Source organism: Neolamprologus brichardi, chromosome 13 (genome assembly GCF_056152115.1).
Source record: "Neolamprologus brichardi isolate AB-2024 chromosome 13, ASM5615211v1, whole genome shotgun sequence".
NCBI lineage: Eukaryota > Metazoa > Chordata > Actinopteri > Cichliformes > Cichlidae > Neolamprologus > Neolamprologus brichardi.
In genome coordinates, this window is record NC_142116.1 from 10,952,615 (window position 1) to 10,979,166 (window position 26,552).

The following is a 26,552-nucleotide window of genomic DNA, read 5'->3' on the forward strand; positions in this document are numbered from 1 at the left end:
TTTCCTCATTATCATCTCTCAGATGTAACATTATACTGCTACTTTAGTGCCATTATATTGATATTTATTTAGTCTTTTTCTCCAAATGATCTGAGCTAACTTTAGTAATTATTTCCTCCAAACCATAAATGTGTCTTTTAGACATTATTCCCACAAGACTGCTCAAAGAAGTCCTGTCATTAATTAATGTTTCAAACTTAAATATAATCATCATATCTCTGTTAATCAGTTAGGTACCACAGGCCTTACTATTACTTAAAAGGCATCTCTTGACCCAGCTGCCTTAACTAATTATAGGCCAATCTCCAAGCTTTCTTTGTCAAACAGCTAACAGATCATGTGCAGAGGAATGGCTTATTTGAAGAGTTTCAGTCAAGTTTCAGAGCAAGTTTTAGAGCATGCTGTAGGTATTAAAAGGTACAGTGGTTTGAATCATATCTATCTAACAGACTCCAATTTGTTCATGTAAATAGCGAGTTCACTTCACACACCAACGTTAATTATGGAGTTCCACAGGGTTCTGTGATAGGACCAATTTTGTTTACATTATACATGTTTCCCTTAGGCATAGCATACATTTTTCACTGCTATGCAAATGACACCCAACTTTATCTCTCTATCTTTATCCATGAAGCCAGATAACACACACCAATTCTTTAAACTGCAGGGATGTCTTAAAGACCTGGATGACCTGAATTTTCTGCTTCTAAATTCAGATAACACTGAGGTTACTGTACTCAGTAGCATATGGCTGCACCTCTCTGAGCCTGGTTTTTCCTGTTAAAAGGGAGTTTTTCCTTCCCACTGTTGTCAAAGTGATTGTTAACATTTGCTGTTTTCTTTGTATTACTGTATGGGGTCTCTATGTTACAATATAAAGCACCTTGAGGCAACTGGTGTTTTGGTTTGGCGCCATGTGAATAAAACTGAATTGAATTACAGACCAGGAAGTTTTGGAAATCCTCTGACCTTGTCATCCAGGTATCACAGTTAGGTTTGTTAAACTCCTTATACTCCTAATCTTTACATTTGCCCATTTTTTCTGTATCTAACACATGAACTTTGAGTACTAAATGTTCACTTGCTTCCTTATATATCCCACCTATTAACAGGTACTGTGATGAAGAGATAATCAGTGTTATTTGCTTCGCCTGTCAGTGGTTATAATGTTATGCCTGATCGGTGCATAAGCAGTACTGAGAAGCCCAGCTTTTGACTTAACATGTCTGAATAGTTCCAGTTTTTTTTTTTCTTCTTGTATCTTTACATAAAAGTGACAACAACGATATCTTGGAGACCCAAGAAATCACCAGGTTTTGAACAAGTAAATTCATAGTTATTATTCAGGTGGTGAAGCCACTTCATTGACAGATAAAAACTTCAGAAACACAAAATTAAGATGTAAAGATGTTTACAGGGCCACATCTTTGCATTTGGATCAAAAAATAATCACAGAAACATATACATGGGCATGAGTTTTAATTTTTTATAATTTTTTGCCTATTTCACATTTTGCAAAGCCAATAAATGTCCTTGACAGCAAGGAGGCTAAAAATGGTAGCTGGGTGATCTGTGGGCTATTAAAGGTGATCTCTTCCGTATAGTTTAAATTGATCAGGACAGCTATGCATATCAATGAGAGCCTATGGTTGAATTAAAGCAGCAGAGTGAGAGGGTCCTGTTGAGAAGTCAAACAGCTGTCGGGGGATCCAATTATGGTCATGCACAGAGTGCACACCTAAATGTTGTGTTCCCCACAAAGCCCTCTCACTACACTCAAGCTAAGCCGTCTCGCCTGCAGCGTTGGTGAATATTTGAAAGTATTGCCGGAGGAAAAGAACGAGGCTGGCATTTCTCCTTCTACAGAAGTGGCCTGGTACCCTGGTGGCAGAAAGTCTCAGCTTGAAAATACAGCAAAAGTCAAATACAAAAATGCCCTCTGCGCCTTTGTCACTGCTTAAGTGTTTAAGAAACTCTCTTGTGCATTTTCACTGCGGGTTCAAGATATTGTATGAAGCTGACAGAAGGGTAGGTGAGGAGAAAGAAGTAAAAACAAAAGCAGGTCCAATTTAAAGATCAGATGGCTCAAACATTTGGCTTTTTTAAAATCCATGTGTTGATAATAAGATGATAAAAGTCTGAAGATAATTCAGTGACGCAGTTGCAGACTTGAGTTTTTTAAGCAATCAAGTTGATGTTAAACTCAAAATCATATTTTACTGAAACGACCACACCTGAAAATGAAGTGAAATTTACAGGCAGACTATAGCTACCACCCACACACTACTCATCAGACAAAGAGTGGTCTGAAACAGACTGCAGCAGTCGCAAACAACCAGGGAAACCAGGGCCTGTTTTTATCACGTTCCTTTCTCCTAGTTGTCATGGTTGACTTTAATGGATTAATGATATATCTGTAGAAATGTTTCTTGCCTTTATAGTAACCTTGGAAAGCACTTTGTTGTTGCTGATGTTGATAAAGTGCTTTATAAATAAACCATCGTTATTATATGATATACAGACAGCATGCCATATAATTCCAATAACCCCTTTAAAACTGACTGATATGCAAAATACCATCTGTCAGCTTCAGCCTCAGCAAAAACCTTCTGCAATGCAATCAAGTACACTGTGAAACTACTCATTTAGCTCAGCCTGGTCCCTACATTAACCCTGCAAGAGCACACCAGGGAATCAAATCACATACTGTACAATTATCATTAACAATGTCCTGTTTACCTTTGATGCTCCACTTACTACACTGTGAACAGTAACAGGAACAACAGTCCACACTGTAAAGCATCTACCTCGAAATATACAGCTGCAGCATAAACATGTTTGTTCACTGAATATTCAGCTTAGTAACAAATGATTTCGAATAACACGATTTCTACATGTGAATATTAAATGTCAGCAGCTGTTATTGTGTGAAGTTTTGGCTCTGTACCCAACCACAGTGGATTTTAAATCAATCAAATTTTAAATAATAAATAAGGATTGCTTTTAACATTTATCCTTTGCAGCCAATGACTGTAAATAGTCATCACCAAATACTGCCTTTCCTCCCTTGAGAAGCTCTGCTAAGATTTTACTGCGGTCACAACTAGTTGCTGCTTGTTCGTGGATGTCTCTCTTTGAATTCGCTTTGTATGTAGTAACTGGAAACCGTGCTCTGTTGGTTTGAGGTCAGGTGGGTGACTTAGTCATTGAAGAATATCCCATTTCCTTGCATTGAGGAACTGTTGGGTTGCTTTTGAATTATAGCCCCACATACTTTGAGTCATTATTCATTTGCACTTTGAAGTGTTGTCTGATCAGCTTTGTAACATTTGGCTGAATCTGAGAGCCCTGTGCACTTCAGGATTAATCCTGCTGCTTCTGTCAGGAGTAACATCATCAGTAAGCACTGATGTGCTGAAAGAAGCCATCTATGTCCACTGTGAATGACCATCTTTGAACAGAGGCGGTGGCTTACAAAACCCACTGTCTGCCATGTTTAATCCAGTTTTGAGATCCCTTGCCAGATGCCTCAACACCCACTCACATCCATTTGAGTGCAGTAAATCACATGATAGTGTGGGGCTAGGTTTCACAATGATTTCACCCAAAACCATGGCTGATTGTGACACACATCCGTTTTCGCACCTTGGCTCGTGTAATTAGGTAGAGGATCAATAGGCGGTCCATGACTCTCTTGGGGAAACTCCCATAGGGCTTAAATTTGGGACTCTCCACCAATTGCTCTTAGAACTGAAGAAGCTTCTTGAATGAGAAGTGAAACATCTTCAAGTAACTTAAAGAAGTTCAGATGCTTTTCTTTCCAAGCTCCTTAAACTATGGTGACCTGGATGACTGAGAACCTTCACAGACATGTGCTTACTGTGCTCAGTGACAGAGTTGCACTGAAAAAGTGATACTTGTCCTTCTTTTCCTGAGTGTAACTAGTGGTTTGCAACTGGTAAACTTTATGCATTGCCATTTGTGAACGGGTCTGTGGTTGTAGACCTTCACAATGACAGGGCTACATACCTCATTGGTAGTACTGACTTGACCACTCAAGTTTTGCTCTCTCTTTGATGGGTTAATTTCTTAGCATAATGATGGCCTCATTCACTTGCACAGACATCTTTTCCTGGGTAAAGATTCAGAGGATGGCCTGAAATGTACAACACCTGGCCAGCATTCTCCCAGGCTATTTAAAACCCTGCCTCTGAAGGCCTTCCCATTCTCCTCTCCCACTGCTGCCTTGCTTCTGTCCTGTGACAATAACTGTGTCCAATTGTTGTGAAAAAAAGTGAGTTTAAATTCATTTCTTTTAATTAGCACAGCTCAAAAAATGGAGACCGGGGCATAATAACAAAAACTCTACCCCCCACTAAAACATGACGGTCCTTATTAACTTGACTGTTTAGGTCAGGTACTACCTACTATGAGGTCATTATCCTGGAAGGCACGTCAGACAGAAAGTTATGGTGTATATACAATATCATGTAAGGCTTGTAAGCTGTGCAGCAGAAAATCTTGACTAGTAATTTAAACTGATAAATATGAGCTTTGAGCAGCCTCTAACATGACATTTTAAAGCAATGATATGCAAATTAATCTACAGTGCAGCAGACAGACTGAACTCAAGGTTGGCAACGAGTGCAACAGCCTTAAATGTTAATCAGCAGCTCAAAAAAAAGGAAGCTAGGACAAAAAAAATCAGTTAATATGTGCAAAAATATTCGTTAGGTAATATTAAGTATGCAGTGATGAAGGGGACTGGGAACTTGTGGATGACCAAAGTTTGTTAAGTTTGCCATGAGGCTAAGATCACAAGAAACAATTGTACTAGTCAGCTGTGTTTAAGGCGAAAATCAGGAAAGCTAATTTCCATAATTATCTTTTACTGAGATTGCAATGAGGAAGAGACAGCCTCTCTCCGGCTCAAATAATAATCAACAATGAAAGTGAAGTGTAAAAACAGCTTAAAATCAATTCAGCCCACAACACCTGAAGTGTAAATCATGAATACCCTGCTTGTTTATTCATAGCACAGTTAAGCCCGTACAGGGAGTTCATTGAAAATACAAACCAACACAAACATTGCATAGGGGTTAATCCAGTTGCAAAACATAGCCTAGTAGAAGCTTAGAGATCAACAACAAGCAGAGCAACAAAGCAGGCAGCAGACCCGCAACAGCAGAGCCAACACATCAAGACACAACAGGCAGGTGATGAAGAGAAGCTGTGATTTCAGCAGACGACATCTTAAGCAGCAAAGTCAGGAGAAGCAGTTTGAGCCCACAGCTGCTATGATTAAAGTCTAACCAGCAGAGAGCACAGTGCAAATATCATTATCTCTTTCCAAAGTCTCTGAAGTTGCTTGTTGGAATGCATAAATATAAGCAACATGTGTCTGGAGCAATTTTTTTTTATTAATTATATTTTTAGCTGATCTGACTTTATTTGAAAGAAAAAGTAAACGTTTGAATAGATCCCCAATTTGAAGATGGGCGTTAGAAATAGGTTATCCTCTCGCGCTCTTGGGGAGCATTTTTGCACAGATGATTTCTGTGGAGTCATTAACGTCCAGTGCGATACTGTGGTGAAAACTGTGCTATCTGCCTGTGATCAACAGATATACATGCACTCCTTGGCTACTTTGTTAGGTCAGCTGATCATTAATGCATCCAGTAAGGACCCACAGGCTAGTAGTAGAAAGTCAACATCCACACTGACCAAGAAGCACCTGGTAGCTCAGTGCAATGAGATCAAGAGAAGACAGCTACAGAAATTGTTGATACGGTGTCCTTCCGTTAAAGAAAGAAAAACTTGACAAGTAATAATAAATAAACATTTACTGAAAATTAACCAATGAAAATCTCAGGTGTTGCTTTTGAATTGTGATTCAAGAGAAGAAGAAAAAACTCATTTATATTGGCCTTGACGAAAATGATGGTGCCCCCTAGAAAGGATTGAAAATAAGTGCTATGCCCATCAGCGAAATGTACAAGTTGCCAAATATCAAGAACTTTTCATTTTAGATTTTAGTGAATATTATATTATTTATAATATTTAGTGAATATGATGGAAAGCTACAGTGGAGTGAAAAATTATTTGATCTCCTGCTGAATTTGTAAGTCATACATAAATGAAGAGTCTCTAATTTTTTATAGCAGTTTCATTTTAATCGAGAGACAGACTATCAATCAAAAATCCATAAAAACACATAAAAGTCCTAAATTGATTTGCATGGCTCTCCCTCTCGCCATTAAAATGAAACAACTCTTTGAAAGTGAGCAAACTTACAAATTTAGCAGGGGGATCAGTTTATTTACTTTTTTCACTTTTGCACAGGAGAAAATATGGTGTGAGGTGACAGTGTGTGTGTCTGTGTGTGTGCAGTAATTGGCTAAAAACTGCTTAAACTTACAGCTGAAAAAGGGTGTGCCAATCTTGGGATCTATATTTGAATCTCCACTGAGATTCAAAGAAAAACGCCTTAGATAACAGAGAATACAGGAGTATATAAAGACTAAAAAAAGAATCACATGAGACCATAAGAACAGACTCCTTTCATTCTTATTGCATTTACTTAGAAAGAGAGTTGGAAAAGTTGCCTTCAAATCTAACATATTTGACTACTTCCCAGCGATGTTGATGCATCGCACTTTGTTTGACCCACTTATCGCACTTTAGTTTCTTGGCCGCCCCACCTACGCTATTTCTTTGGTCTTCTGTGTGGTCTTCTGCTGCTGTGGGCCATCTGCTTCATGGTTCAATCTGCTGTCTGTTGGGAGATGCTCTTCTGCACACCTTGGATGTAATAACGGTTATTTGAATTACAGTTGCTTTACTATCAGCTTGAAGCAGTCTAGCAATTTCCCTCTAACCTCTGACATCAACATGGCACATTCACCCACAGTACTCCTGCTTACCGGATATTTTCTTTTTTCAGATCAGTCTCTGTAAACACTAGAAGCATCAGCTGTTTCTGAAACATTCAGACCAGCCGGTCATTTAAAGCCACTTACATGACCTTTGTCTCCATTCTGATACCTGGTTTGAACTTCAGCAGGTCATCTTGACATGCCTAAATGTATTGAGTTGCTGCCATGAGACTCAGTGTAGAATGTTATAGACCTGTCAGCCTCGAACATTGCCGTCATGGTTGTGCAGTGTAAAGAAGGGACCAAACAATTTTCAGGCAGTAGAAGAACAGGGATCAAAAAATGTAGTCTGTTTTGACTAGAAGTTAGTTAGTAGATCTCACATCATCATTTCTGCTAAGTGCACAACCCTTATTAAAAATAAAACACATCCGTGCATACCTGCTCTACTTAGTGTGCTCTACTTACTGTATGAGCGTGCAAGGAGATATGTTCAGTGAGACACACTGAACATGTCTGCCTCTCCTGCACTGATTTTGTTAATCGGTGTATTAACTACGACGTTAGCAACGTCAGGGTGAATTTGGGGATTAGATTGTATTTTTAAACATTCCTTCACACTTAAATTCCCTCGGTATAATTACTCCACTGAACCTCTGTTCTCTGAGGAGTAACCTGCCGTATGCAATATGACAACAAAGTTTTAAGTATAGATTTGACAGTCTATGATGAAAGCACTTCGGTTCCTTTCAAGGGAAAACCTTTTGCACTCCATCTCCCACTTTTCCAAGTTAATGACAGTGTCACGCTACTTCTTGCGCTTGGCAGTCTGTTACCCACCCATCATCTCTGAAGCATGTAACCTCATTATTAAGTGGACTATATGCAAGGTGTCCAGAGGCTGCATGGTTTGTAATGAATAGAGATGCTACTTAGTTTAATTTGACAGGGAGGCATTTCTTCTCAGTGATAACATACTGTAAAGTAATATCCGAGTCTATGTTTGTCTATCTTCCTCTCACAATTTACAAGTTACATCTATTGTTTGGAGTTTTTTCCCCATTATTTTTTTTTTATTCCCACAAATTTAACATTAATTTTAAAAAGCATTACTAAAAAGCACATTTGGTTTTTAAGCATAATTTATTTCCACAGTAAAACAACCAGCAGACATGAAAAACAAGAAGACCAAAATAAGAACGAGGCTTCAGTTTTATCTTAAACTGAGATTGGCAGCTTTGTTGGTGACATGCGAAAAACATGTTACAAATATTAAAGAACCAAAACATGACGGGACTCAAACTGAAGATTAGCCAAAACACCCTCCGCAGCTTATTTGGTTCAAACTTTATTGCTGTCTCACAAGTCTTCCTAGAAAAATATGACTTTGCAAACAGAAACAAACAGGGAGAGAAGAGAGCGTAAAATAGATTTTGTCTAAACCAAGTATCGCCCCTAATACAGTTTAATTGTCATTCAGCATTAAGAACTAATGTAATTTAAAGTGCTTCAAATTAGAATTTTTAAAATGTCTGATTTTTTTTATTTTTTTTTAATAATTTGCATTTCAATAGCTGGTACCACATCCTCTTTAGATTTGAAAGCATTTTTCTAGTAGGTAATGGCAGATAGAGTAAGCATGAATTGAGGCAGAGATTTGGGAAAGGTCTCAGAGGGGGCTACCGGAGGCTCCTGGGCCAGGCAGATCCACATGTACTAATGAGAGATGAAAGAATTGAAGGGTGGGGGCACGGAGATGAAAACAAATAGCCTGTAGTGACAAGAGCATAGAAAACTGGATAGGGAGTGTATGAGGTGTTGCTCCTTAAATTCAGATAAATTATCCCCAAAAAGATTGCTACAAGTACCGTTTAGCACGCCTTCTTTTTGCTCCAAACAGTATTGCACAGTATACTTGAGACAGTGCATAAGAGCTGCGAGCAGCTGATGAAGGAGAATATGTAGTGATAAATACCGTGACCTTGGATATTATGGGAATATGAACTGCTACACTGTGGCGCTTTATCTGCTTACACTGTAAACTTCTAGTTGGTGATTCAGCTGACAAGTAACACTTGAATGGCGAATCTGCTCTAAAACGTACATCAGCACATCACACCGTGTCACAAAACCACAAGTCAAGTATGACAGCATACAGCTGCTGAAGAAACACTAGCCTACATCTTTCAAGATTCAAGCTTTTACTTTAAAAACGTCATCAGAGATGAGAGTGGTTGCTAAAGGAACATCTGTTCCTGATAATCATTTCAAACTCGCATTAACTTTTCAGATTCTCGTTTATTTTTGTTATTTTCTTTTTGGCCAATGAGAGCCAGAAAGAAAAAAAAACTGTTGTGATTGCCAACATCTTATTCTTTAAGGTGAAGTAGCGAATTTGTAATTCAACAGAATATTGGTCTTATTAAATATTTATTTAAAAAGAAATAAATAAATAGAAAAATGTGGTGAATGAATCAAAACAATCAGCTAAAGGTGCTAAAATGCCCTACCAAAAAAAAAAAAAAAAAGCCATAAAAAAGCTGTAAATAGCCATGTTTTTTCTCTGTGTTTGCTCTACTGAATTAGCATCCTGTTTGAAAGTCATGTTTATAAGTTGAGCATTTTTTTTCCTTTTGCTTGACAGATGTGTACTCAAAAGGTTGCATTCCTCTATCATTCAGAATAATAATGCAGAAAATATATATTTTTCCCCTCTTGTGCAATGCAGCTTTTTTGTGCGTCCTCTCTGAAAAATAAAGCGAATCAAGTTCCTGCATTAGGACTGATCCAAGTTGTTAGACTTTTTAGCCCTGTTTTGTTAAAGCATAGCAGGCAAGAGAGATTTGCTTGACTGCTAAACTGAACAAGGACATTGATTTGGAGCTTGGGAATACAGCACAGAGAGGCATGGTACTGCCCTGTTTTCCCTGGCATGGCTTTGCGTTTGGCCTGGGCTGATGGATCTCTCTCTGCCTCTGTCTGTCTCTCACACACACGCACACACACACTCTTTCCTCCAAGAGCGAAACACTGGCAGCCAGAGGTGTCTGGAGATACGCACACATAAATACACACATACAAATACACACAGCAGGCAACATTGATTTCCTGTTTGGCATTACTTAGCAGTGAATGACACAGCTGAGGGGCGCGGGCTATTCTCTAGACCACAGTGCAGACAAAGATTGTATGCATTCTGTCCTTCGTGACATTTTCCAGACAAGTCTGCCAGAAAGGGCTTGTGTTGATCATTAGCACCTTCACTACTTTTATAAATTGTTTTCAGCTTTTCTTTGTCTCTTGCTGGGCACCTATCTTACACTCTGGGTGTGTCTTCCTGTCCGCGTTTCCATTTTCATTATAAGAAATGGGCTTTTCTTGGCTTCACAGAGCACTGCTGACTGCTTGGCTGGCTTGGCACAATGTTGAGCCATCCAACAGGTAAACATGTATTATCAGCCACATGGATCCTCAATCACAAACAAACACAAGCCTCTATCCATTTCCAGGGTAATCTAGAGATGGGCATCTTTTTTATGGCTACAGCAGGCAAACAGATGAGTGTTTACTTGGAGGCCTCATTTTGTGAACACTTCCAAAACAACACAGATACACTTTCATGCACTTTGTTAAAGAAACTCAAAGAGCGCTGGCCTGTAGGTGCACTTGTGCGACTGTTGGAAAGTGTGAAATGATGTCCGTGTCTCTTCTGAGTTTCGCGTCTCTTCGAGTTCTGCCAAAGTTCCTGTACATGTGCGTCTATACAACTCATGTGTGTGTGTGTGTGTGTGTATCTCTCTCTCTCTCCCACTCTGTCTCACTCTGTCTTTGTAGGGTGCATTATTGGACGCAGTAGACCGGACACTGCCAGAGGCGTACACCAAGCGGTCACGCGGCGTGACAGAGGAGAGAGCAGAGCTGCTGTCAGAAGGCCTTTTTAACACACTGCTGCTCTCCGTTCAGGGACATTTCGAGAGCGTTTGACTGCAAAAGGGCTTCGCAAAGCAGCGATAAACACAATTCTGCAAAACTCCCACAGAAACACCACCAAAGCCCTGAAGGCTCCCCACCTGAAAATACCGCGCTAATACCTTTGATGTTCCCAAAGAGACATGCAAGAGAGTGAGAGGAGAGACGGTGGAATAGGGAAAAAAATAAAAACGACAGCTCAGCTCAGCGCGCACGCTTTTTCTCCAGGCAGCAGCTTCACACCTCTAATGAATCCCCATTAGTTGATGTTTCCACGTGTGGGCGATTAAAGGAAAAGTTCTTTCAAGAAAGTCAGCGTGCATTGTAAGTTATTTCATTAACTCACAAATTATGTTTTATTCAGTTTTATTCACCATTCCCAACCTGAGTTTGACTTTTGATATTTTCTTCTACCGCATGTTGACATTTTAAATTGGGCAGATCACCCTTTGTTTACTCTTTTTCAGTAAGTTTTAAAAGTTCTTTGTCTTGTAGCAACGATTTTACTATCCAGATATTAACTTAGCTTTCTTTTAAACATACCATTTCCTTCTCACCATATCTCATTTTACTCTTCAGTCGTTTTCATCTAAAACTGCACAAAGTAACCCTGAAATAACAGTGTATTTTGTCTGTGTTTGCACATATAGATATGAGTGCGCTTCCACTGTCCCTGAGCACACTTAAGTGTGTGAGTGCTTTATTATGCTGCTTCTTTCCACTACATTATGAAAGCTAATTCCTCACTTGCACACTGTTTCTCCTAATTATATCCCCACCACCAGCCTTTTGTTATTTTTCAGTGCCTATATTTCCATCACAGCACAGTGCATTGACACAAAAGGTCTGTGAACCCTTCTGCTACCACGTGCACGGTTTGAAAGTTCACTCAGGATGTAAGTGTAGTGAGCTGAACTGGAAGGCTGTGAGCACCTACGGGGTGGAGCTGTTTTTTAAATCCATCTCTCAACACCATGTCTCTCTATCTTTAAAAAAAATACATATGTGCACACTCAGACACGTTTACACACACATATTCTCATTCCAGAAGCGACAACTCCAGAGCGCTTTGACAAATTTCTTTTTTTCTGTCTCTAGCCCCATTTCACATTCACTTTCTTGCCTCTTTCACACTTTCTTTTTTGCCTCGGTTTCCCCCCGGGCTGTCTATTACACAGCAAAGGTCAAACCAATGTCACCACTATGTTTAAAACCAAATGCACCTGTGTGTCAAAGGGCACAGTTGTGTGAGGAACAAGTGAACTTGGACTTTAAAATGTGAGATTAGCCAGTGGGTATTATAAAAGAAAACAAAACTGGTAACACTCTTTTCTTCCATCTGCAGCCTTCATGTTCATGTGCAAAACTAACTTCCTCATCAAAACCCTTCGATCTCACAAGTGTGGACAGTAGTGAAAATAAGGTCCGGTTACATAATACATTTTGATCAATCATGTTGAAGTGGTTAATTTAGAAACAATACCCTACAGAAGTCCCAAAAACAATGCTGCAGACACAGGCAGTGCTTGAATGTCTCATATATATTAGTAATGAGCTAGGAGGCGAAGGAGATGACTATCAATGTCAGAGTAATTTCAGTTTTAGGTTATGATGGACGGATTTCAGGTCCTCAGGGAATCTTTGGCTTTGGGAGGCATGAGTGACTCAAAGGGATTGGGAACTTGGCTGACCCGGGGTCTCAGTGTACCCTGGTTAGGCTCCTTTAGGCTGTGCCCCTCCAGGCTGGAACTGGTGTAACTTGGATCCCTGCGAGGCTGAAGCAGTGAAGTACAAAACAGACTTTGAGCTTGCACCTGGGGTCCAGTGTTAAAGCAGGGAAGGCCTCTAGATGGAGGCGGCAGCTGCTTCGCTTGGTTAGCCAGAGGCCCTAAGGAACACCCCGGCTTCAGAGAGCCAAAGCCACCAGTGCCCCCTGGCTTGAGTGCAGGGAGAGAAACGCGCTTGTGAAAGCGAGGAGGCTGCAGCATGCGAGGGCAAGTCGAACCAGCAGATCTAGCAGTGACAGAGTTCTGCAGTATCGCAGCGGGGGCTCTTCTCTCATGCTGTGCTGCTGATGCTGGACTGTCCCTGGCAGTTATCCCCTGTGGAGCCCCAGAACCCAGGCGGTGCAGGTTGGTGTTCGGGAGATGACTCAGCTTGTCAGGGCCTGTTGGCCCGGACGCATCTGCCACAACTGCTTTAAGAGGACGGTCAGCATCTAAATGGGTTGCTTCCTCTGATTTACCCCTTGTGAGGTCACTGCGGCCCACGGTAGGGGTTGTTTTTACTAGTTTTCCCTGTTGGAGGTGCTCGTTGAGACAGGGGTTGAAAGGCCGTAGTATTTGAGGCTGTGGGGTAAAAGAAAAAGGAACAGTGTATCAATAAGTGAACACTAAGTGTGTGATAAACAGGCAGTGTTTTATTAACATGTTTCTGAAGTAGACAGTTTTAAATAAATAAATAAATAAATAAATACCCTCCCCAAGTATCTTTGAACCTCATGGAAAATTGTGACCCTCACCATATCACAGCCTGTTTCAATTACGAGCCACTGAACTAGTCCTACATTAAAAAGAAGAAAAGGCACAAAGGCAGCCCTGATTCAGCAGAGGAGAATAACCTTGTTGTGCGAGTCTGAAATCTACTGACGCTTTTGAATTATTTTGCAATCACTGCTGCAGTGGAGCTTCAAAATATTCAAACTGGGAGCTACAATACACGCTGCCTACGTGAGAACATGCTGAGCTGTTGAACCACATAAAATTCATACCAACCATGGTGTTGCCCTCCAATAGGGGACATCCAGTTTATGAGCACAAAACCATGCACACCTGGATGAGAGGGGCCAATTATCCTGTCCAAAAACAAAAGAGCTGCTGACACAGACTCAACGTAAACTTATTTTACTTTGACTTCACCGAATTGTTTCAAAGCAATAGTCTGTATATAAAAGATGGACATAGTCGGGGACGTTACCAGCTGGACTGATCTGTTTTTGAAGGCTTGTGCTGAGCGGTTCCGACTTTGTCATCGTAGCTATTTGACACCACACAGAACAAGCGCAGGTTGGATCAAACGGAAGGACGCTGACATTCTACCAGCTCGTTACATTTAAAGCAAGCTTGCCCACACCCTGCATTATCACCCTCCTGAACACTAACGGGGACTATAATTTGAAAAAACGAACATTGCGCTCTATTAAAGGAGACTTGAAACTAGTGATTGCAACAGTCAGACATAAACTCATCAGCAAAGTGTTTACTGACATCACACAGCAAGGAAGACAAAGACCCTTTTACACCCGTAGGAATTGCCCTCTGCAGGCCATGTGAAAGAATGCAAATTTATGTCACATCCATATATGGTGTTGTATTCAAACTCAGAAGCTAGAGCAATCTTTTATATACACAGTCTAAGCTGACAGAACCAGTGTGCAATTAGCTTGTATTTTAAGTGTTTTATTTATCTATGTAACAAACGATTTACGCATCACCTGCTTTATTTGTTTAGATGTAGCCAGGGGAAAGCAAACAGATTCTATATATTATTCTGCATGACTGCTTCACTAAATACATCTTTCTTTCTTTTTTTTACCAAAGATAAACAGTGACATAAGATAACCTTTTTTATAGCAACCACCCTGTAACACAGGTGCAGATAAGCAGCAGATTACAGGACCAGACAGTGGTTACTGTATCTTAGAAGTCTCAGCAAAAGCTGAGATCGTTGGACCAGATGCAACAAGAAAAAATCAATATTCTACTCCTGTACTTGCAGATATCTTATCCAAGTACATTTTCAAAGTAGTTCAGGACCAAACGTATATAAAAATGCTTCAAGACATTTCTAGCCTTTCTAGCCTATTTAGTTTGTACTGCCAGTTTTTACAATCAGAAATCAGAAGACCAGCCTTTTGGCTCCTCTTCTTTGAGCAGTGCCTGTAGGATCCAAATCCACCTGGAACCATCAAAAGCTTCTAAAAAGCCTGAACTCAGTTTCAGCAGAACATATTCACTGTGAGTTAGAAGTGAAGGGATCTCAAAGGACAGGAATATATAGCTGCACTGGTCAGGATGCTGGATCTGTTTGTACCATCAGTCATTTGTATTGTAAGTGTGAGAGAGCATGTCTGAGGCCACAGCTCCATCTCCTGGTCCCCTGCCACAACACGTCCACTAGCCTGTTACAAAACCCTTGTTCACCTTTTGTTTTCAGTTTGCTCATTTAAAAAAAATGCTGCTTTTATACTTCTAGATTCAAAGTCTGTCATTATGAAGTCTGAATAATTTCGGCTTCTTTTGCATCTTACAATAAGCTCCGATTAGTCCACCAGTCAACCCATCAGCATCTTAATATCTCATGTATATCACGACTCAGTGTGAGACATAATCCACAAATTAGAAGTGATGTCACAAAAGTAATTATCATATGAATCAAGCATCATCTAAAAAGGTGAGTGACATTATTAACATGACCTTATTTCCATTGTGCCTCTGACTCATTCAGAGCAAAACATACTAAAACCAGATGAATACATGCATTGTACTATTTCTGACAGTGTGCTTCACATTTCATACAGACTGAAATGTTTGTAAGAACTGCAGTCATATTCTGCGTCTAACTGCAAGCTTTGTAATGAGCCCACATATTTACAGCGTTCCCCTAGTAGAGATATCCTGTATCATTTGGGTCATAGTCAGTAATTATTTGCATCTGCAGCTATCTGCTACTGATACTAATAATTAGCAGCAATCACTCTGAGCAGTTCACTGCACTGCCAAGAAAATATCACAGCTCACTAATGATAGCTATCACTTTAACACAAAATCACCAGTGGAACCAAAAAAATCATGTTAATTTGTGACACCTGGAAGATCTCACATCCCACTACAATAAAATCATCTCCACCTACCCTCAACATGTCACGAGAAATGGTTTGTTATTAAGAAAAGCAACCTGCAAGAATGTGAAGTGAAAGGATGCAAATAATTGCCATTTAGCAGGAAGACTATGTGATTGCTGCACATAAGCAGATGGGATCGTCAATATGATGGCAATTTTAAAGCAAGATTAGACTTCATGTGTCGCTTGTGGTGGTGGATTGTGTTGAAATAAGAGCTGTGGAAAGATTGAGAGTATGTGTGAGTACTTAGATTTGCCTTATTGTGTAGCTGCATTTGATAGGGGAGCTAGAAAGACTGTGATTACTTAGGACAGCAGTAAATATATACTCACATCCAATAACATGAGGCTATTTGAAAATCTTACTCCCTTTAATACCCTTCATCCATCAAAGTGAGCGCCTAATGAGTGAATAAAATATAGAAAAACCAAACCACACAGAAAGATTAGCCAAAGCATGCACAACAGTTCCTATATAGTTAAATTATAGAATGGAATTAACTAAAAGACAAACAATAAAAGCAAAAACACAAAAAAATTAATAAATAAATTAATAAATTTGTAAAATATGACAGAAGACTCAAAAAACTGTGACAACTCTGTGATCCCAAATGTATATCCATTAATAAACGCAGGCATAGAAAGAAGTCAAAACTGAAACCCAAATGCTAATCATGCAAACGCAGAATTACAAAGACATGCTTCTGTCATGCCATGTGTCACAAGACAACAGCCCAGCGAGCAGGAGGTGGGCAGCACGTCCATTTCATGTTAAAGAGAGGATTACTGTACCACGCTGTGTCAGTGAAGTACTGCACTAGGTGCTCCACTCCTTGCATAGGCATTATGTGTGAGGAGGCAAAGGTATAGAAGAAACAATGTGAGAGATTCATTTTCAGACTTTTAACAGAAAAGAGTACAGAGATGAGGAGAGAGAGCGGGGTTAACGGATTAGAAGACAGGATGAAATGAGATTCGGGAGAAAGAGAAAGCGAGGGTTACCGACATCTAAGGCACATATTTATTGTGCTATTTAGAATTAGAACAAAGCCCAAGAGAAGGTTACACATTAGTTCCACAAACCAATTTAATTCATTTACTATAACCTCCTTTCATTCGCACCGCTTCTCTTTTTTCCTATTCTTAAGACCATTACTACTGGCAGGAACTCTTTGCTGCTTTGTTTACAGCCAGGGCTCCCTGAGGGGGGTCATAGCATTAGTAGTTTATCCAGTAAAATAAAAATACACTTTTTATTCATTCCAGTTTCAGTGTCTCATTGTAATATCTAAATACATCAGCCTACCAATTATATTCCAGTAGGTTTAAAAGTCATGACCACTATCCTCCTACTTTTTTTCTTCAACTGTGCATAGCCTTTTTTTTTTTTCTTTTCGCCTTTGTTTGATGCTCTTTTGTTTAATTAGACCACGCAATTTACTGGTTGGAGAAAATGCACTTTGACTGAAGGCTGGGGCATAAGGACACAGCTGTCAAAATGTGATTTTGTAATAATTTGAAACATGCCAGAAAATATACCTGTGTCACCTTTTTCCCCTCTTGATACAAAGCTAAGTCCCACTGAGGTAGATCAAAGAAACACAGTGTGGGTTCTTTTCTTTGTTTTTTTTCCCCCATTTTGTGCTCTTCACACTCACATATGTGCATTTTCTGAAGTCTATGTACCCATTGTCATTCTCTTTATCTGCCTCCTCTACTTGCTAGCTTGTCAGCAGTGCATAATACAAAAGCCATGTGACAGCTACTGAGATAGGTGAGGTTGTTGTGACCAGCCTGCCATTGTTTCTATAGTCTTCTCTTTCTCTATAGCCAAACTTTTCTGTCAAAGGCAAAGACAATGTTATGTGTGTTATTTCTTATTTCTCTTTCCTGCATATTTTTACAGCATTCCTGTAGAATGAGTACAAGAACTCAGACTTAAAATACAGGTGTCTACGGGTTTTAAAAAAAGACAATAAATGATATTATTTCTGACTGAATAGAACTAAAAAAGGAGAAAATAAGTCATACAGGGGAAGCAATGGACGAGGATGCCAGAGGATTAATTGTTACGGACCAAAAGTCAGACTATGTATAGAAACACAAACAAGAAACAGCTATTTGTCCTGTTTCTAATCGTGTCCCATATTAATCTAAAAGCAGACAGACCACAAACAGCTCTGGAACATCATGAGGGAAAAAAATCCGTTCTACTAAATGGAAACAAGATTCGGTAGATTAGAAGGCTTTAACTTGAGACGAAGTTAAACTTCACAGACCCTATATATGCTGTGTTATGGAAGGACAGAGAATAGTTGCAAAGGGTGTTAGTGACTCACTCTGTCTGCGCTGGGGCATGCTGGTACGGGTCAAGCCCTGGTGCTGTGCCTGCCACGGGGACAGCAAAGGGGTGGGCAGCACACCCTACGCAGAGAAAAACACAGAGGACAAAAGGCATGACATACCAGGTCGTCCACACACACACACACACACGCACGCACGCACAAACAGACACACACACAGTGAAGCACGCTCACATAGGAAAGCAAACTCACAGGCATAAACACATTGTTTAAGGATACGGATAGACCGCTTCACAAAGCACACAAAATAAACGCACACACACACACACACACAAATGCGTGCACACGCAGACAAACACGCTTATAAGGCACATTGAGGCGGGTGCATCACGTCAATATTAAATCCATTATAATAAAAGTTGTGATGCAATGAAAACTCGGGCTTAGTGTTAGTGGAATAAACAAAATAAATCCCTTAATACTAACATTCACTCTAATCTTGAGAACTTGAGGAGCCTTTTTGTTTGAAAAACAGGGGAAAAAAATATAAGCAATGTTTATACTGAAATGTTAAATAAAATATAAATTAATTAATCTAATGTTTACACTGAATAAAACATTAAATCCAAGGCTCTGTTTATGGCATTCATGATTAATGAATCGATGTTCAGTTCAACTGAAAGGTCATCACAACCAGATACATGGACCGTTTAGTTAAATAATGATTGGTTTTTAAGGCAGCGTGCAGGAATGAACAGTTTTATCAGTGCTGATATCTAATAGCTTACCAACTCTTGTGGATATAAAAAGTTTTCTCCTTATAATGTTTTGTGACGAGCAGGTCGTCAGCTGGATAGTGGGATGTGAATGGTTAAAACAGCACGACAGTTAGAAATGTCAGACTGAAACTCAGGAGGTTATTTTATTATTCATTATCCTTTTAAGCACCCCCCTACCTAGGGATTTCCAATAATCTTTATGTTGCTTTTCAGCTGTGAAAACCACTCTTTTCCTCCTACTCTAAAATTGTAATACTGCTTACATAAAAACTATTAGCCACATACAGTATCTCAGCCCACCTTTGTTGCACAACTGTCACAATACATTGCCATATGAACATTTTTTTGCACAAGGCTGAGAAAATACAAGCCTCATTCTATACACTGCGTTTTTCCTAAGGTTAAGCAATTCAACGTTTTCAGCCCTCAGTGGGAGACTCATGGTGAAGAGGCAGCTGTGCCATTTTGTTAAGTGGGTAGAGAGTCGAGCTATATCAACTACTACTTCTTCCTCGGTTGTAGAGAGGGCTCCTTCTTCTCTGATGTAAGGGAGAGGCACAAAAATTGTCAAGTAAAAAGAACAAAGAAAGAGCGATATTGAAGACATGAAGGGAAAGGATGCAAGTTCCCAGCAGGTCCACCCCAGATTTCAGAGCCCTCCTAGTGTGACTGCTGCAGCGGGGAGCAATAAGCCTCCCTGATCTGTGCTTGTCCATGTCCTTCCTTTAACACCAACAAGTTTTTCAGTGGGAGGTCTTCACAGAAGCTTTCTGTCGAAGCTTCATTTGGGGAGAGGAAACTTTAGACGACGAGAACAAGAGAGCGTGTTGGAGGGCTCTTGAATGATTCAGACAGTATCTGGCAGCTTTAATAGAACTCGGCAGCTTAGCCTTTTTTACATTTTCCACAGCTGTAAAAGGTCTCCAATAAAGGGCTGACAGAGCTTCACAAGAGCAGTGAGACAGAAATTGGGAAAATTATACAAGTTATTTTTTTATATATGCCATCCATCAATTTCATCATTTCTCTCCCACCAGCACATAGACTGAGTCTGGCAACACTTTCTTCTCAACTCTTTCTTTAAAAAAACAACAACGTTATTCTCCTAAACCTCCTTGCGGCTGACCTCTCCCCCTAAATGGTCAAGCCTTTATGGATTGGACCACCAGTCCTTGTGGAATAGCTTCAGCAATGCATACACAACACACTTTTGGTATAACACAAGATTAGTGGTGGAGGTATGTGTATGCTACATGTATAAACTACAGCATTTTAAGATACCAATATCATTGCAACAATAGCTTTTTAGATGTTTTAACTTGTTTTCTTAAATAATGAAAGTTCTCAAAAGTTAACGGATATTGTGATATCCGCCCAAAAATGTTAAGCCAAATGGGAGATGCTACACCTGAACTCATGTAATTTCATAATGGAAGGCCAAATTAATTCCAAACTGGGTGTGAGAGTGGACTGAGGCTTCCTCTATAGGGGAAAAAACTTAACATTGTGATCTGTTGATGAAATAGAGCTCTACAAACACAGAAGTACAATGGGTGAAAATTTCAAATGAGAATCTGCAATGAATGTGCTCATATACTTTTCAACTGTATTAGGTAGGATTGTCCCAGAATCACTAAACAGAATTTGCTGGAAAGGTCTCACTGTGCTGAATCCAGTAATATACGATATCGGTTAGGCTAATTCAGACTTTCTGCCTGAAAAGAGAAAATATTTTTTCTTTAGGTATGTCAGTTTGAAAATATAGTAGTAGGTCCTTCACCTCCTATTGCACCTACTTCAAATCTAGCAAAAGAACTTGACTGAGCCTGACTGATATTTTTCTGGGAGTACAGAGAAATGAGGTGGACGTACAGTAGTAAACAATTTTAAAAAATGTGTTTGCATGCGTAACATTGCTATTCTCAGTGGAAATAGCCATATTAGTATTGGTGGTAGTAGTATGTTCACAAGAGGCCCTCTCAGACTGAGATGCACAGTCCCCAAAGCAGATGGCGAAACTTGGGAAAGTAGGACAAGAATCTAAAAGTCGAATAAAAGTTTTTCTTTGTGATCCTACAACCTTTCTTCAAATAACAACACTATTTAGAGGACACATCTGAGTCACTAAAAACAGCCCTGCTCTGCTCAGGTCTCCTAATCCATTACACGGAGTTTCACGAAGTTGGTTACAACTAATACTCCTGCCCTGGCCCCAATGTTTCACTTCACCGACTTTGGCAATTAAATCCTCACCTGGCAAAGATGACTCTGTCGTACAAGCTCGTATTAATGAACATGCGTGTGGAATGTGTGCCTGATGCGAGGGGGCAAACTGAGAGAATGAGGAAGGAGAAGTAACACTCGGATCTGAGTGGGGAACACCTTTGGCAGCTTAACACTAATCACTAACCCTCTTCCCCATCCTCTCCCTCTCAGTGACAACAAAATGATCTAATTATAGCTGCGGTAAGAAGTCAAGAAGAGCTGTAATGTCAAGGAAAGAATGACAGACAAAAAAATACAAAAGAAGAAAAGAAATCAATGAAGCAAATAAGAAAGATAGCAGAAAGAGCGGAAGAGATAAAAGAGACACGAAGGGAGGTGTGAGAAGAGAAGAAGAGATGAAGAAGAGGATGTTTAAGAGGCAAAGAGGGAGTGGGAGGATAGCCGTAATTATCCTCTCTGTCTGCCACTGATGAAACACTGCCTATTGTGTTGTCATTGTTTCACTGCTGTGGCTCATCTGCGTGTTTGTTTATCTGGGTTATTAACAAGGTCGGCTCCCCAGTCCTCAGTCGGCTGAACTCATTGTTCAGTCACATTGAGTGTGGCCCGCACTTGAGTACAAGAGATACATGTGGCACAACCCACTCACGCACACACAAACAAGAACGCAGACAAACAGGGCATCTCACGCATACACATGACAGAAAAAAAATGCAAATATATAAACACAAGGCTGTGTAGTTTTCTATTGTATTACATCTGGAATTACTGAAATCACACTGCTCATGTTTTATTTGCTGCAAAAGGAAGAGGCAGACAAAACATTTCTCCTGCTGAGATTGCTCTGGGAAGCTATTCACAAAGATTATTTTTCTACAGGCAACATTTAAGTAGCTCCTACTGTCACACTACACTTGCGTCATGCTGCGACAACCGTGTACAATCGTTGTCGGCATTATGTTCACCGACAGCACTATACACATTCCATAATGTAAGCCTTTCTTATCTTTTCTTTTTTCTTGAGCAAGTTTTGGCCTCAAAATTGAATTGCAAGCCAATCTAAATAAGAAGCTGTGGGAGCCGGCGGAGAATATGTTGCCACAGCCTTCGCAGAGGCTGCGAAGAAGTCGGAAAATAGGTGAAGAGGATGGGTTAAAGCAGCCTGAAAAGCAATAGCACAAGTTCTGGTCACTGACGAAATATAAGCGGAATGACTGAAGATGCTGCATGAATAATAAACGACTCACTAACAAGTAAATACACTCATGTCCAAGGGTCAAAGGACACGAGCTCACTCTTTTGTGATACTCTTAATCTAAGTTCAAAGCACACAGAGAATTTTCAGTCCATGTCCAAGCACGGACATCTAGACCTCCCAGAATCAGAGAGCACATTTTGCCCCTTGGGCTACAGATAAGGCAACTATATATCAACATTAAAGCTTTAAAAGATTATAGCTACTGGCCTTTGACATCAAAATTAATCTTGACCGAGGCGTTCAGCGTAGCTTTCAAAAATACTATTGCGGGGCAAGAGGTACTCCAGTGCTTTGATACAGCACCCCTTTAAATGTCAGAGGAGATGAAAAATCAACAAAAAAGGGCATTTTTGAGAGCAAGAGAGGAAAAAAAACAATAACAATGACACCATGTTTGTGTGTGTGTATATGTGTTAGAGGAAGAGCATTGGAGAGTGAAATAAAGACAGCCAGACATGATTAATTTGTCAGTAGGGAGGAGGAAAAAAAGGCAGAATAGCTAGTCTAGGAAAACGACACACATAGAAAACTGTGGGGAAAAAACATGTGGGAAAAGCAAAGTGCTATAAGAGGAAAACTCTTAATGAACCCAGACTTGCTAAAGGTGCTAAACCTGTCAGTGTGCTACCGAGAGCTTCGATACCAACTAAAAAGACCAAGGAAAAAAAATCGATTTCTTCCTGGTATTTGTTTACTCTGCGTTCTCTTTTATTTTGACTTCTCAAAAAAATGAAACAAACTCAGAGCTAATCTTTAGGAGCAATTGCAAGCTCTGGAAAGTAACATGCTGCTATCGCAACAAGGCTGCAGAACAAGAGCGTAGGAAATGGTCTTCACTCTGGTGATGACACAGTAATGTAGATTAAAGCAAGAAGAGTGGAATGTGGTGGCCAGTACAGATTACTGATGAAACAAGCAAAAACAACAGAGATAAAAATCACAAGAGAAATCTGTTTTGATTTTTTTGTTTTGTTTTGGGTTTTGTTTGTTGGGTTTTTTTAAATGTTTTTGAGCATTAACACACACCAGGTACTACAGGTCACAGAAAGACACTCCCACCACAGAGACTGTTCCCATCAAGCTCTGCTAGCCCTTCTTTGATGGTTACCATAGCAACTGTTAAACCATAAGCTCCTGTGGCAAGCAGGGACCTTCTATAGTTGGTAAGCTTGCTTGTTTTGTCCTTTATTCTTCACCTGTAGTCGGTATCAGCCAAATTAAAAACATTTGTCCACTCTTAATAATCATGAGTTTGGCCATACCATGTGTTACAGTTAAGCAGATATTAATCTTAAAATTATTTCCTTTTGTGTCACAGTGCTTATATCTGCCTCTTTGTGTGAGTGGGTGTGTACGTGTGTCTGTGCATCACACCCTGTTAGCTGAGAGCAGGTCAATTAAGGGAGTGTTTACTAGGCACACTGCCTGTGGCACTCCCACCATTGAACCAATACTTGGCTGCCACACATCACGCTGTGCTGGCTATGATAAACACAGCGAACACATATCTATCCATCTGCCACCTGTCTATCTGTGCGCTTCTATGTCTACTTCCTTCCTCCAATAAATCTCCTTCTCCATCACTCCGACATTAAGACCAACGTCGCAAGTCCCTGTTCGGTGACATCTAGCTATTAAGAGTGGAGGACAGTGTGACAAGCTTGCTGACAACCCAATAAGCTGTGCTCCACAGAGAGAGCACAGTATAGTGATTTAACCCCTCCAGCCAGCAGCTGGAAAAGCTTTCTCATGCTTTTTAGATTGTTACCTGAAGCTAAAGATTTGAACGACCTCACACAAACACCTATATATATATTTTTCTTAATTAAATAAACTGTCAAATTATGCTTTATCAAATAGAGGTCAGCAATATGCTGTATGTATGCACTCATCATTGTATCCCAAGGTGAGGTCTGATGGTCACGACTGCAAAGAAAAAAAAAAATTTAAATTGATGAATTGATGTTTCAGACTCACAGCATGGTTTGGTGGTCTCCAGTACGTCTGGGTGGCCTTATCATAGTGGTGCTGCATACGTTTGTCCACCTGTCTGTCGCTCTGTCTTAGTGAAGAAGGAGCCCTCTGGTGGTGGCACTGACACTTGACCTGCTGGCCTGTAGCAGACTGAGGGAAAGGCGGGAAGAAAAGAACAAAGGAAGGAAGGACAAGAAAGGGTTTTAACTCTGGTGACTCCTTTTCAAGCCTCTGCTCTCACGCTCTTTAAAAGCTTGCCACTTTATACGCAGTCAAATAAAAGTACTCAGAGAGAAAACTGAATAGGCCTTAATGTACTGAAAGCAAGTCCCCTTTTACTATAACACCCACTGTGCACTTGGATTCAGCTCACTTCAACTTTTAAATAATAACTGGGTTGAACTTAAAAGAAAACATCTCACTAGAAAGTTCATTGAAGCTTTAAGAAAAAAAAGATACTTTTTTTTCCCACTGGGATGAATCACAAGCATTTAGCATCACCAGTCAAAAACCTAACTGGTGTGCTGCCACACATAACAAAAAGCTAAATACATCAGATGTAATCACTTGAATGAACAGAAAAAAGGGTCTTCAGCAAGGGTTCATTTTTAAATTGATAAATGGAATTTATTGTTAAAAAAAAGAATATTTCTCATCCAAAGCAATAAAATTCTATCCACTTATTTTTCCAGACGACTTGAATGTGCACGAAAACTGGGAGCCAGCAAATTATCAGCCTGCTCTGATTAAAATTGATGCACATTAGGGAAAATCAAGACCAGGTTGTAAATGGCTACAATTACCTTTACATAGTAATTTAAATATCCTGCAGTAAATTAAACTCGCTGACATTTACTTTAAGCGCATGTTCACCCAATATTGCCTCCTTTTTTCATCAGTCAAAACCTTTCCTGACAAACCACTTTCCTAACCTTGTTTTTAATTCAAACGATTAACTCAATCAATTATTGAATCAGAAGGTCAGAGCAACTAATGATGTGCACCACATTAAATTTTTGTTTAAAAAAAAAAACAAAAAAACTTGAGCTTGATATCACATTTTTTCATATGTAGCTGAATAGCAAAGAAATTTTGGCTGTGGAAAGGCATGAAAGGATCTGACATGAATCGCAGGTGTTTGCCAGCCTTGGTAAAAACTTCAGTGCAGTGAGCATGAGCAGTCTACCTCAAGTGCAGCAGAAGACGCCTTCAAAGCTACATACTGTCAAGCAACACTGGGAAATCAGTTTTTTATCTTTGATAGTTCCACTTTCCTCTCTCCCATTATTTCATTTTCACCTCTTAGCCTTCAATGTACACAAACACACACATACACACACTGTATACAGCAACAGACCGTCTCCCAGCCACACTCAGCTCCTCTATTGTTTTCTCATTACTGCACTATGTTCAATTTACTCATTTTTTTCCACACGTCTGTTTCTCAGCACTTTCTAATGCTTTACCTCCCTCAGCTTTACTTGAATCTTTACCAACTTTAATATTACCCCCTACCCAATTTCAAGGACATAAAGCAGGTCCAGTCGCCGTTTACTCTTTAACTCTAGTTCCAATATGAACCAAATGACCTGCACATAAATGTTAGATTTTCACCAAACACACTTGACAGAAGAAAACTTCCAAAACTTTTGTGTTTCTTAGTTTTTGGTTTCCTCATTTAGTCTTTTACTGCGAGGACATTCTTCTGACATTCTTCTAACGGCTGCACACAAAATGCTTGAGTACAGTCGGAGGAGTAAATGTTGCTGTTTCCGTTTTTATTTTCTTTCTGCCGTTGTCCAACCCTTTCACTCCTTCAGCTTCTACACTCATTAAAGTCAGTCAAAGATCTGAAAACATGCCCCAGCTTGTTCTTACTGCCTCTGCTTGTTGAGGCTAAGGGTGGAACAATATCGTTCTGACTGAAGAACCTGTGGGTGGGTGCTTATTCTAATTGGAAGAATGCTGTGCAGTGGCAAGGCAGGAGAACAGACCTTGCTTTGACATTTTGGTATTTCTTGATATGGCAGGGATTTGAATAATGTCAGCTAGGCATACTGTTGTTTGGCTAACAAGTGAGCCTGGTCAGGACACTAATGAATGTTAGAGAGGAGATGGAGCCAGCTAAAGGCAAACAGAATGGAAGTTGTTGGCAGGCATGAGTAACACACTGGTGTGCATGTAGGAGTCCAGCAACATACCCAACTCCCACCTATGATGAAGGGTATTGCAGTACATCTTCTTTGATCACTTGAACACTAGAAAA

At 39.9% G+C, this 26,552-nt stretch overlaps 1 protein-coding gene across 7 annotated transcripts in view; it reads right to left on the reverse strand.

Moving 5' to 3' along the window:
- Positions 1-7,999: 7,999 nt before the first annotated feature.
- The window catches only part of ccser2a (coiled-coil serine-rich protein 2a), a 50,922-nt gene continuing 32,369 nt past the window's right edge, over positions 8,000-26,552 (reverse strand). For 5 of the 7 annotated variants that reach the window (XM_035904876.2, XM_035904874.2, XM_087850124.1 and 2 more), the window contains 2 exons: positions 24,290-24,436; positions 8,000-13,192 (listed from right to left, as the gene is read on the reverse strand). In XM_035904876.2, the coding sequence (XP_035760769.2) occupies positions 12,467-13,192; positions 24,290-24,436 (873 nt within the window). In that variant the 3' untranslated portion in view covers positions 8,000-12,466. Of the gene's footprint in view, positions 13,193-16,538; positions 16,579-18,085; positions 18,171-24,289; positions 24,437-26,552 lie in introns of all 7 variants that reach the window. The other 2 variants (XM_087850125.1, XM_006783672.3) reach the window with 2 other exon arrangements.